Source organism: Sorex araneus, chromosome 1 (assembly GCF_027595985.1).
Source record: "Sorex araneus isolate mSorAra2 chromosome 1, mSorAra2.pri, whole genome shotgun sequence".
NCBI classification, from domain to species: domain Eukaryota; kingdom Metazoa; phylum Chordata; class Mammalia; order Eulipotyphla; family Soricidae; genus Sorex; species Sorex araneus.
Window position 1 is genome coordinate 347,938,104 of NC_073302.1, and position 12,342 is coordinate 347,950,445.

A 12,342-nucleotide genomic window follows, 5' to 3' on the forward strand; every position below is an offset into this window, starting at 1 on the left:
TATGTCTGTCTCTTTCTTTCTGACTCATTTCACTCAACATGATACTTTCTGTGTTGATCCACTTATATGCAAATTTCATGACTTCGTCTTTTCTTTTTTTTTTTTCTTTTTGGGTCACACCCGGCGATGCTCAGGGGTTACTCCTGGCTTTTCACACAGGAATCACTCCTGGCGGTGCTCAGGGGACCATGTGGGATGCTGGGAATTGAACCTGGGTCGGTCACATGCAAGGCAAACGCCCTACCCGCTGTGCTATCGCTCCAGCCCCATGACTTCATCTTTTCTAACAGCTGCATAGTATTCCATTGTATAGATGTACCAAAGTTTCTTTAACCAGTCATCTGTTTTTGGGCACTCCATTTTTTTCCCAGATTTTGGCTATTGTAAACAGTGCTGCAATGAACATACAAATTCAGATGTCATTTCTACTATACCTTTTTGCCTCTTTGGGATATATTCCCAGGAGTGGTATTGCTGGGTCAAATGGGAGCTCAATTTCTAACTTTTTGAGAATCGTTCATATTGTTTTCCAAAAGGGTTGAACCAGTTGGCATTCCCACCAGCAGTGAAAGAGAGTCCCTTTCTCCCCACATCTGCGCCAACACCGGTTTCTTTTCTTTTCTTTTCTTTTCTTTTCTTTTCTTTTCTTTTCTTTTCTTTTCTTTTCTTTTCTTTTCTTTTCTTTTCTTTTCTTTTCTTTTCTTTTCTTTTCTTTTCTTTTCTTTTCTTTTCTGTCGGCCAGTCTCTGTGGTGTGAGATGGTATCTCATTGTTGTTTTGATCTGCATCTCCCTGATGATTAGTGATGTAGAGCATTTTCTCATGTGCCTCTCAGCCGTCCGGATTTCTTCTTTGGGGAAGTTTCTGTTCATTTCATCACCCAATTTTTTGATAGGGTCTGCAGTTTTCTTCTTGTAGAGTTCAACCAGTGCCTTGTATATCCTTGATATCAACCCCTTATTGGATGGGTATTGAGTAAATATCCTTTCCCATTCTGTAGACTGTCTTTGTACTTTGGTCACTGTATCTTCTGAGGTGCAGAAGCTTCTTAGTTTAAGGTAGTCAGTCCCATTTATTTATCTCTGTTTTCACTTGCTTGGCCAGTGGCATGTCATCTTTGAAGATACCCTTGGCTTCAATGTCGTGGAGGGTTTTGCTGGCCTTGTCTTCAATGTACCTTAGGGATTCTGGTCTGATGTTGATGTCTTTAATCTATTTTGACCTGACTTTTGTACATGGTGATAGGTGGAGATCTGAGTCCATTCTTTTGCATATAGCTGTCCAGTTTTGCCAGCACAATTTGTTAAACATGCTTTCCTTGCTTCATTTCACATTTCTTGCTCCCTTATCAAAGATTAGATGATTATGTATTTGGTGGGGTGTGTCAGAATGTTCATCCCTGTTCCATTGGTCTGCAGCTCTGCCTTTGTTCCAGTTTTAATGACTACCGCTTTGTAGTAGAGTTTGAAGTTGGGGAGGTTGATTCCTCCCATTTTATTTTTCCCAATAATTGCTTTAGTTTTTTGTGAGGGCTTATTGTTCCATATGAATTTCAGGAGTGCTTGCTCCATTTCTTTGAAGAATGAAGAAGATCCCTTATAGGGATCACATTGAATTTGTACAATGCTTTGGGGAGTATTGCCATTTTGACCATATTAATTCTTCCAATCCATGAGCAGGGGATATGTTTCCATTTCCTCGTGTCCTCTTTTATTTCCTGAAGTAGCGTTTTGTAGTTTTCTTTATACAAGTCCTTTACCTCCTTAGTTAAGCTGATTCCGAGGTGCTTGATCTTTTGAGGCACAATTGTGAACGGGGTTGCTTTTATCATGTTGCTTTCTTCTCTCTCATTATTTGTGTATAGGAAAGCCATGGACTTTTGGGTATTGATTTTATAGCCTGCAACTTTACTATATGAGTCTTTTTTTTCTAAGAGTTTCTTGGTAGAGGTTTTAGGGTTCTCTAAGTATAGTATCATATCATCTGCAGATAGTGAGAGCTTGATTTCTTCCTTTCCTACCTGAGTGCCCTTAATACCTTTTTCTTGCCTAACCGCTATTGCAAGTACTTCCAGTACTATATTGAACAGAAGTGGAGAGACTGGGCATCCTTGTCTCATCCCTGATCTCAGAAGGAAGGCTCTTAATTTTTTCCCCATGGAGGATGATGCTTGCTGTAGGCTTGTAGTGGATGGCTATTACTATATTGAAGAAGGTCCCTTCTATACCCATTTTGGTGAGAGTTTTCATGATTAATGGGTGCTGCATCTTGTCAAATGCTTTCTCTGCATCTATTGATATGATCATATGGTTTTTATCTTTTCTTCTGTTGATATGATGGATTATGTTGATTGATTTCCAAATGTTAAACCATCCTTGCATCCCTGGGATGAATCCCACTTGGTCGTGGTATATGATCTTTTTGATGAGTTGTTGTATTCTGTTTGCTAATATTATATTGAGAATCTTTACATCCATGTTCATCAGGGATATTGGCCTGTAGTTTTCTTTTTTTGTGGTGTCTTTGTTTGCTTTTGATATGGGAGATATGAGCCTCAAAGAAACTATTTGGGAAGGTTTCTGTTTTTTCAGTTTCCTGGAAAAACTTGGGAAGAACTGGCAACACGTCCTCTTTAAGCGTTTGGAAGAATTTGCTAGTGAATCCATCTGGACCTGGGCTTTTGTTTTTGGGAAGACTTTTGATTACAGTTTCAACTTCCTTGGTATTAATAGGACTGTTCAGGTATTCCAGGTCTTCTTGGTTCAGCCTTGGGAGATTATAGGAATCCAGGAGTTTATCCTTCTAGGCTCTCTTGTTTCATGGCATACAGCTTTTCAAAGAAGTCTCTGATAATCTTTTGAATTTCTTTGGTTTTCGTTGTGATGTCCCCCTTTTCATTTCTGATTTTGTTTATAAGGGTTTTCTCTCTCTTTCTTTGTGAATCTTGCAAATGGTTTATCAATCTTTTTTACTTTCTCAAAGAACCAGCTCTTGGTTTCATTGATCTTTTGGATTGCCTTTTGGTTTTCCATGCTGTTGATTTCTGCTCTAAGTTTTATTATCTCTTTCCTTCTGACTGGTTTGGGCTCCTTTTGTTGGTCCTTTTCTAAAATCTTAAGCTGTGGAGTCAAGTTATTTATGTGGGCCTTTTCTTCCTTCCTGAGGAATACTTGCAGAGCTATAAATTTTCCCCTTAACACGGCTTTAGTTGCAAGCAACAGTTCTGGTAGCTCATGTCTTCATTCTCATTTGTTTCCAGGTACCTTTTGATTTCTTCCTTGATTTCCTTCCTGACCCACTCATTTTTCAATATCAAGCTGTTTCATTTCAAGGTGTTTGATTTGGTTTTCTGCATCTGTACCTGATTAACTTCTATCTTCAGTGCATCATGATCTGAAAAGATAGCTGGTACAGTGTCTATCTTCCTGATTCTGTTGAGGTATGTTGTGTGGCCCAGCACATGGTCTATTCTGGAAAATGTTCCATGTGCACTGCGAAAAAATGTGTATTCCCTTTTTTGGGGCTATAAAGTCCTGCATAGATCTATTTGCCCTCTCTCTTCTATTTCTTCCTCCAAAGTCAGTATTTTCTTGGTGGGTTTTAATCTTCTTGATCTATCCAGAGGTGATAGGGTGGTGTTGACGTCTCCAACTACTACTGTGTTGCTCACAATGTCCTTCTTAAGCTCTGTTAGCAGTTGTTGTAGGTATTTAGCTGGTCCCTCATTGGGTGTGTACACATTTAGGAGTGTGATTTCTTCCTGCTGTACATATCCCTTAATTAATAAAAAATGGCCTTCTGTATCCTTTCTAATCTTTTTCAACCTGAAATCTATGTTGTCTGATACTAGTAAGGCCACACCAGCTTTTTTTGAGGGAGTTGTTTGCTTGCAGGATTGTTTTCCATCCTTTGACTTTGAGTCTGTGTTTGTTCTGGTTGTTCAGGTGTGTTTCTTTTAGGCAGCAAAATTTTAGGTTCAGTCTCTGAATCTATTTTGCCACTCTGTGTCTCTTAATTGGTGAATTTAGACCATTGACATAAAGAGAGATTATTGTTATGGGATTTTGCGCCATCTTTCTGTAAAGGTGTGTTGTGCTTGTAGGAGTTCTTCTTACAATAGCCCCCTTAGTCCTTCTTTTAGGTTTGGTTTTGAGTCTGAAGTTCCTGAGCTGTTGTTTATCCACAAAATAGAGTATCATTCCTTCGAGTTTGAATGAGAGTTTGTCCAGATAAAGTATTCTTGGTAAAGCATTCATTTCATTGAGTTTTTTCACTATATCCCACCACTGCCTTCGGGCTTGTAGGGTTTCCTCTGATAGGTCTGCTGTGAACCTAAGGGGTGCTCCTTTGTATGCGATTTCCTTCTTCGACCTTGCTGCTTGCAGTATTGTGTCTCTATCCATGATGTCCATCATTCTAACTATGATATGTCTTGGGGTTTTTCTGTTAGGGTCTCTTTTAGCTGGCACCCTTCAGGCTCCTTGAATGTGGATGCCTGCATTCTCCAGCTCTGGGAACTTTTCAGCAATGATTTTTTTGACTGTGGCTTTTTCGTTGGGGTTGGTTCCCTGTCCTTCTGGTACTCCAATGATTCTAATGTTGTTCCTCTTGAAATCATCCCCTAGGACTCTGATTTGCCTTAGAGCTATTTTGAGGTGTCTACCCACTGTTTGTTGTTGCCTGTAGGCTTCCTGTGATCTGTTGAATGTAGAGAAAGATCTCCCCCTCCCCCAGCCCAAGAGATTCCTCTTAGAAGATTCAGCTAAACATTGCTCTCTAAGTGTAGTGTCCTATTTACTTTCTCGATAATAGTATCATGTATTTGAGGTTTGCATATTTTGAGAGTTTGGACAGAACATTGAAAAAGGTTGAACAAGGCTTGGAGAATTTTTTCCTTAGATGCTTATGGTCATTTCTTTGCTCTATTAGTGTTTATAAATGTAAGGCACTTACACAGTTAAAGACTGTTAACTGAGCTGGCATTCTGTGTCATCAGGGTGATAATCATTCTTACTACATAAAGTTAGAGCTTTGCCATTTTGAATTTCACTGAGATCCAAGTACTCAGAACTGGTGTAGTTGATGAGAAGAAATGAATATTTATAAATATTTATTTATAATATTGAAATATAAACAAGCATAAAGCAATTCATTTGTTTATTTTTCTCTTTAGGTACCTTGGGTAATGTGGAACATGGTAACCAATATCAGATCAAACTGATGTATGAACATAATCTTCAGAGAACAGCGTACAATATGGCTTATGGATCATTTGGTGGTGTCAAAGGTAATTTGCGTTTAATCCTAGCATGTTATTGCAAGTATCGATTTTAGAATATCTGGCCATATAAAAATGGAGGACTTTTGTGATAGGAATATCAGAGAAAATTAAATATAGTTTACTAATACCTTTGTGTTGAAATACCCAAGAAAAATAACAAAAAAGAAAAAACTTTATACACAGAATGTGTTTGATCTCCATATAACCAGCACTTTAATTTTTTGGGGGGAGTGTCTTTAAAACATTTTTTAATTTTAATTAAAAATTATTTATTTTCTGGGGCTGGAGCGATAGCACAGCGGGTAGGGCGTTTGCCTTGCACGCGGCCGACCCGGGTTTGAATCCCAGCATCCCATATGGTCCCCTGAGCACAGCCAGGGGTAATTCCTGAGTACAGAGCCAGGAGTAACCCCTGTGTATCGCCAGGTGTGACCCAAAAAGCAAAAAAAAAAAAATTATTTATTTTCCCTCTCACTTTATTTAAACACCATGGTTTACGGAGATTGTTACAGGTATTCAATATTCCAACACCAGTCCCGCCACCACTGTCACCTTCCCTCCACCAGTGTCTCCGTTTTCTGGACCATCTGTCACATCTACCCCCGTAGTTTATTTCACAGGCCCACAGTAGTTTATTTTATATTGCATGTTTCCATTAAATTGCGAACAAAGTGATCAAGAATATTTTTTCTTTTTTCTTTTTCGCTTTTTGGGTCACACCCGGTGATGCACAGGGGTTACTCCTGGCTCTGCACTCAGAAATTACTCCTGGTGGTGCTCAGGGGACCATATGGAATGCTGGGAATCTAACCTGGGTCGGTCACATGGAAGGCAAACGCCCTACCCATTCAAGAATATTTCCATAGAAGAAAGTTTGTGAAATTGTTGTTTCTCACCTCTGTGTTGTTTGGGTAGTGGAGATTGGTTGACCTCTGTGTCACATCCCATCCAATCTGGATGCTTCTCCTGGGATATTGGTAGAGTTTGGGATGTTGCAGAGTTTGGAGGTGGCATTGGTCACAAATGCTGCTGCGCACTCCAGAAAATCTAGAAAATTTAACTTGGCAGTCCGAGAAAGTTTTGTGACTATGTGATCTCTTTCGAGATTTATTATGAGTCTCAACCAGCACTTTAATTTTTATTTATTTATTTATTTTAAAATTTTATTTATTTATTTATTTTTATTAATTAGTGAGTCACCATGAGGGTACAGTAACAGATTTACGCATTTTCATACTTGTGTTTCCCTCATACAATGTTCAAGCATCCCTTCCTCTACCAGTGTCCATTCTCCACTACCAGTGAACCCAGTATCCCTCCCACCTCCCAATCCCATCCCCCTCCCCCCTGCCTTTGTGGCAGGGCATTCCCTTTTGTTCTCTCTCTCTCTCCTTTTGGGTGTTGTGGTCCGCAATAGGGGTATTGAGTGGCCATCGTGTGCAGTCTATAGTCTACTTTCAGCACGCATCTCCCCTCCCGAGCAGGTCCTCCAACCAGAGCTTACTTTATGTTCCCTTCTCTATCTGAACTGCCTTTTCCCCCAGCATGTGAGGCCAGCTTCCAAGCCATGGAGCCAACCTCCTGGTACTTATTTCTACTGCTCTTGGGTGTTAGTCTCCTACTCTGTTATTTTATATTCCACAGATGAGTGCAATCTTTCTATGTCTGTCTCTTTTTTGTGACTCATTTCGCTTAGCATGATACTTTCCATGTTGATCCACTTATATGCAAACTTCATGACTTCATCTTTTCTAACAGCTGCATAGTATTCCATTCAACCCAGCAACACCACTTCTGGGAATATATTCCGGAGAAGCAAAAAACTATAGTTGAAATGACATTTGCACTTATATGTTCATCGCAGCACTGTTTACAATAGCCAGAACCTGGAAAAAACCCAAGTGCCAGAGAATAGATGACTGGTTAAAGAAACTTTGGTACATCTACACAACCAGCACTTTTAAAAGTATGTCTGTAGTCACAGTTTTCTGATCTTTTTTCATCTGTGTGTGAGCTGACTGGAGTGGGGACCTTCCTGCCTGAAGCTGAGCTCTGGGTGGTGGGACTGTGTTCCTGCCTCTGTCCATGGAAGAAGGGGTCCTCACGTTTGGGTGACCCTGTGTGCCGGCTGGAATGACACTTCCCCAAGAACGGGAGCAAGGGCTGGCCTCTGTGGGTTTTGCCTGCTCCACCGACCACTTGAGGCAGCATTTCTTCTTCCTCAGAGGCGTTTTCTAATTAGTGCAAGAGCTGTGTGCAGTGTGCAGCCCTAGCCCAGAGCTGCAGTCCCCACTGCGGTGTGGGGTGGGGGCTTTCTTACAGCTCACCTCTCTTAGCCACAGGCCCGGGGCACCTGCGCTGCCAGTGCAGGACTGGGGACTGAGATGGGGTGGCGCGGTCTGCTGGGGATGCCCGGGGCACTCGCAGAGATTTTAGCTAGGGATTTCTTGGAATTGTAGCCCTTCTTTGTTGGCTCAGGTGGTTGCGTTTATTGTGTGATTGTCACTAGGCTGCCTCTGTCAGACATTTTTAGTGATAGGAGAAAAACCCCTTGACTTGGGAGGTGTCATTCGTCACCAAGAACTCAGTGCTGTCATGTGAATTTGAGCTTAAAATATTCCTTAGCACCAGGAATATTCTGGGTGATGTATGAGACAAAAGACTTAATTGGATTGCAGGAGTGAGTAGAAGGAATGTTTCAATTATTTGAGGAATATGAGAGGTGTTAAGAGTTAGATGAAAGAGCAACAGTTGGATAAGAGCCCCCTTCTGTCTGCCCAGGGTCCTTCTCGCCACTGGTGTCAGAACTGATTTTTATTCTTCCCTCCCTCCATCTCTCCCTCCCTCCCTTCTTTCTCCCTTCTTTCTCCCTTCTTTCTCCCTTTCTCCCTTCCTTCCTTCCTTCCTTCCTTCCTTCCTTCCTTCCTTCCTTCCTTCCTTCCTTCCTTCCTTCCTTCCTTCCTTCCTTCCTTCCTTCCTTCCTTCCTTCCTTCCTTTTTTCCTTCCTTCCTTCCTCCCTCCCTCCCTCCCTCCCTCCCTCCCTCCCTCCCTCCCTCCCTCCCTCCCTCCCTCCCTCTCTCTCTCTCTCTCTCTTCTTTCTTTCTTTCTTTCTTTCTTTCTTTCTTTCTTTCTTTCTTTCTTTCTTTCTTTCTTTCTTTCTTTCTTTCTTTCCTTCCTTCTCTTTCTTTCTCTTGAACCCTTGCTCTCACAGATACATGGTGTGTGCTTTGTTGCTGAAACAACTCCCTGACCCTAATTTTCATTGAAGCTTTAATAAAAAAAGTATACATGATGTGAATATGGGACCTAGGTCTTCCTAACTTAATTAACTATTCAGTTTTCTACTAAATTCCCCAGAGGCAAATTGTTGAATCTGTACATCTAGATTCTGAAAACTGTGATATGAGAAAAAAGTGGCTTGGATAAATAAAAAAAATTTTTTTTTTGATAGCATGAGGATGGTACTTTAACTTTTCAGATCAAGTTAACTAAAATAAAGTTTTAAGTTAGTAAGCTGTCTTGCTTTCTTATAACATTTTGCTGGATTCAGCAATGGAGTTCCAAAGTGAAGAGCATTGCTTCTAGTTTTGCAAAGAACAGCTGACTTTGTGCTTAGATATCTTCTCTAAATTATTTTCAGTTATAGCTTACATTAAGAAGTTGTTCATCGATTTGCTCGAGCAGGCACCAGTAATGTCTCCTCCATTTTGAGACTTATTGTTACTGTTTTTTTTTTTTAAATTTATTTTATTGAATCACCAAGTGGAAAGTTACAAAGTTCTCAGGCTTATATCTCAGTTACACAATGTTCAAACACCCATCCCTTCACCAGTGCCCATATTCCACTACCAATAAAAACAAAAACAAAAGCAAAAACAAAACAGACAAACAAACAAACAAAAGAAAAAAACAGATTACATCCCACCCCTCACCCCCCAACCCACCCCGTAGGTGAGTGATAATTTCATTTCCTTTTCTCTTTACCTTGATTACATTCCAGATTTCAACACATAGCTCACTATTGTTGTTAGAGTTTCAAAACAGACTCACTATTTTTGTTGGAATTTATCCCCTAAGAATACAGCTCTATTAATAGGGAAATATTTGATAATAAGCTTTCCATTGATGAGAATGAAGAGATAAAATGTCCGCGGCCGCGCGGTTTACAATTTCTGTATTATAGTAATTAAGTCCGCGAAGATTTAAGTTTGAAAATGAATCATTTCTCTTCCTGGAACTGCAGTAGCCAAAGTTAGTTCACAGTCTCCATACATGGGTGCAAGCACTTGCTGGAACCCCAATTCCTAAAGCTGTCTCTGGTTCCCGCTTGTTCCACATCCACCGGCTCTGCAGGGGCATGGGCGCCGGGGCCGAAAACCCGGCCGGCCGGAGCCGAGCACGGGCCCCGACTGGGGCTGGCCCTGTATCCCGCGGCTGTTTCAAGTTCAAAGCACACATTTTTTTTTTTTTTTTCCCCCCGCGCCTGTTACTGTTTTTTTTTAACATTAAGAAGTACTGTTTGAAAAATATTCTGACATGTTTTACCTTCTTGCAGTTAAGCAGCATATTCCACAATTTGAAACAGAAGTATTTGAGCAGCAGAGGGACACTTATGTAATATCATTGAGGTTGCTACAAGAAAATGGGAAAGTAGTTGGGTGGTAGAAGAATAAAAATTGGCGTGGGGGAGGGTTGGCTGGGGCAGTAGGGAGAGGTGCCGGCTCGGGGTGCAGGGATTTTTCTGGGATGTGAGAGTGTTTGCGAATCAGATTATGGCAATTGTTGCATAGCTCAGTAAATATGTGAAATATTGTTGAGTTGTAAACTTTAAAGGGGTATATACATTGTATCTCCATAAAACTGTTAGAAACTAACCATGGAATAAAATCTGATGACAGGCCAGCCTGGCCACCCTTACATTGTTTAAAACAATACGGTGCTCTTATAATAAAGCAGATCAATTGTGCTGAGAACCGCGAAAATGTTCTTGAAGTGTGACTGATGGGAATAGGAAAGGTCATATCCAGTTGTCATTTATTTAATTCATTTTTCTCTTCTCCTTTGCTTTCTTTTGCATGTGTCAAAATAAGAAAAATAGAAATAAATGAGTAATTAAGTAGAAGGGCCAAGTCAGTTTTAATGCATAGGTTCAGTGGGTATTATATGACTAAGGTTAAATCTTGTTTTCTGAAAAGAACATCTTTGAATGTGAATCTTTATCTGTGATTCTAAAGATTTCCATATGATAGAGTTGTAGAAATAGAGTTACTGAATCAGAATGTTAAAAAATACTGTTTCTTCTCCATCTGAAAGCAGCTTCCATTCCATACATGAGTTCCTTATTAATAAATGTTTTAACGTATAGAACTTACGAAGAGATAGGTGAAGTCACTCCGAGATGCACATATTTATTAAGAGCCCCGTGTTTCTAGAGTATGTCTGATGCAAGACTGACGTTTGCAGGACTGAGAAGGTCAGGCTTTTAATTGGAAACTTCCCTAGGTGGGATCAGAGCTTTGAATAGAAAACTTCAGAAAATTCTTTCCCTCCCTCTTCCTGTCTGCGTATATCAGATCCCTTCTTGTGGAAGTTGAAGTTCTGTCAGTAATCCTCAAGAAAGGAATACAGCATAGAAGGAGGCTGGGATATTTGTCATGATTATGATGAATCATTTTTGTTTGGGCCTCTCCTGAGGTGCGCACAAGGCCTGGGACCCCCTCTTGGTGGTTCTCAGCTGACTGGGGTGGGGATATAATTGTGGGGGGCTTGAGGATTTGGACTGGCTTCCAAGGCTGCTCTGCCGAATCTGGGGCCTGTGGGTGAGCCCTTGTCCTGCCTCTCTGGCCCTTATTAATATTATTATTTTTATTATTATTTTAGTTTTTGGGTGACACCCAGCAGTGCTCAGGGCCTACTCCTGACTCTACACTCAGAAATCTCTCCTGGTGGGTCCCCGGGGGACCATATGGGATGTTGGGGATTGAAAGTAGGTCGGCCGTGTGCAGGGCAAATGTCCTACCCACTGTATTATTGTTTTGACCCCTGTTCTCTTATTTTAAAGAGTCATCTGTAGTTTAATGCTTTCTGAGAACTAGGTCATATGCATCTTATCAGCACATGATTTGTAGTGATTTCAATACCACCAGAGTAAAGATTGTACTTAGCTAACAGACACACTCAAATAAATGTACGAAGTCAGCATCAGCATATTTTATATCCATGGTGCATTAAGGGCAGGTTTTATTCGTGTCTCATTAGGAGGATTTTCTCTCCACTTAGTTAACTTGCATTGACATAGCTTTTTGGAGATGAATCTGGAGATAATGCTTTACTTGAAATCAAGCCACGGAGGGGATTCTGTATTTCCCATTTCTCCTTATGCCCTTAATTTCCATTACGCATGAAAAATATTTCCCAGTAAGCTGGAGATAAAGCGGTGAGACAGACCCTAACTTAATTATGTGTTGGACGCTGTGTCTTCAGATTCCAGGAACCACCGAGCTCTGCTGACCTCTTGAAGCATTTTCGCTTTCTTGCTCCCTTTGCTTTGTCCTCCTCAGAAGGGTCTCTTTCCTCTGGGCTGCCCCTCGTTTCCCTCTGCAGCACCTGAAAATGTGGCTCTTTCTTGCTTTGGTCTAAAGTCATTTTTTAATTTAGTCTAAATAAATTTTTTACTTAAAAATAAATGTGTTTGGGGCTGGAACGATAGCACAGTGGGTAGGGCGTTTGCCTTGCACTCGGCCGACCCGGGTTCGATTCCCAGCATCCCATATGGTCCCCCAAGCACCGCCAGGAGTAATTCCTGAGTGCATGAGCCAGGAGTAACCCCTGTGCATTGCCGGGTGTGACCCAAAAAGCAAAAAAAAAAAAAAAGTTTATATTTTACAGTAGTAGCGATGTTAACCGTCTTATCCTTGTAGCTCTGCTACCTCATGCCCACCACTAGAATTGCCAGGGCCCCTCAGTCACCACTCAAGGCCCCCTCAACTATCTCAAGCCCCCCCCAACTTGATATCAAGGTCCCTTCTCTCTCACCCCCCCAAAAACCCTTAGGTCACATTT

General features: G+C 41.0%; 1 protein-coding gene across 1 annotated transcript in view; it reads left to right on the forward strand.

Moving 5' to 3' along the window:
• Positions 1 to 12,342, forward strand: part of BBS9 (Bardet-Biedl syndrome 9) — a 546,484-nt gene that overhangs the window by 27,304 nt on the left and 506,838 nt on the right. Inside the window, exon 5 of the mRNA XM_055119377.1 lies at positions 5,173 to 5,286. Within this exon, the coding sequence (XP_054975352.1) occupies positions 5,173 to 5,286 (114 nt within the window). The remainder of the gene's footprint in view (positions 1 to 5,172; positions 5,287 to 12,342) is intronic.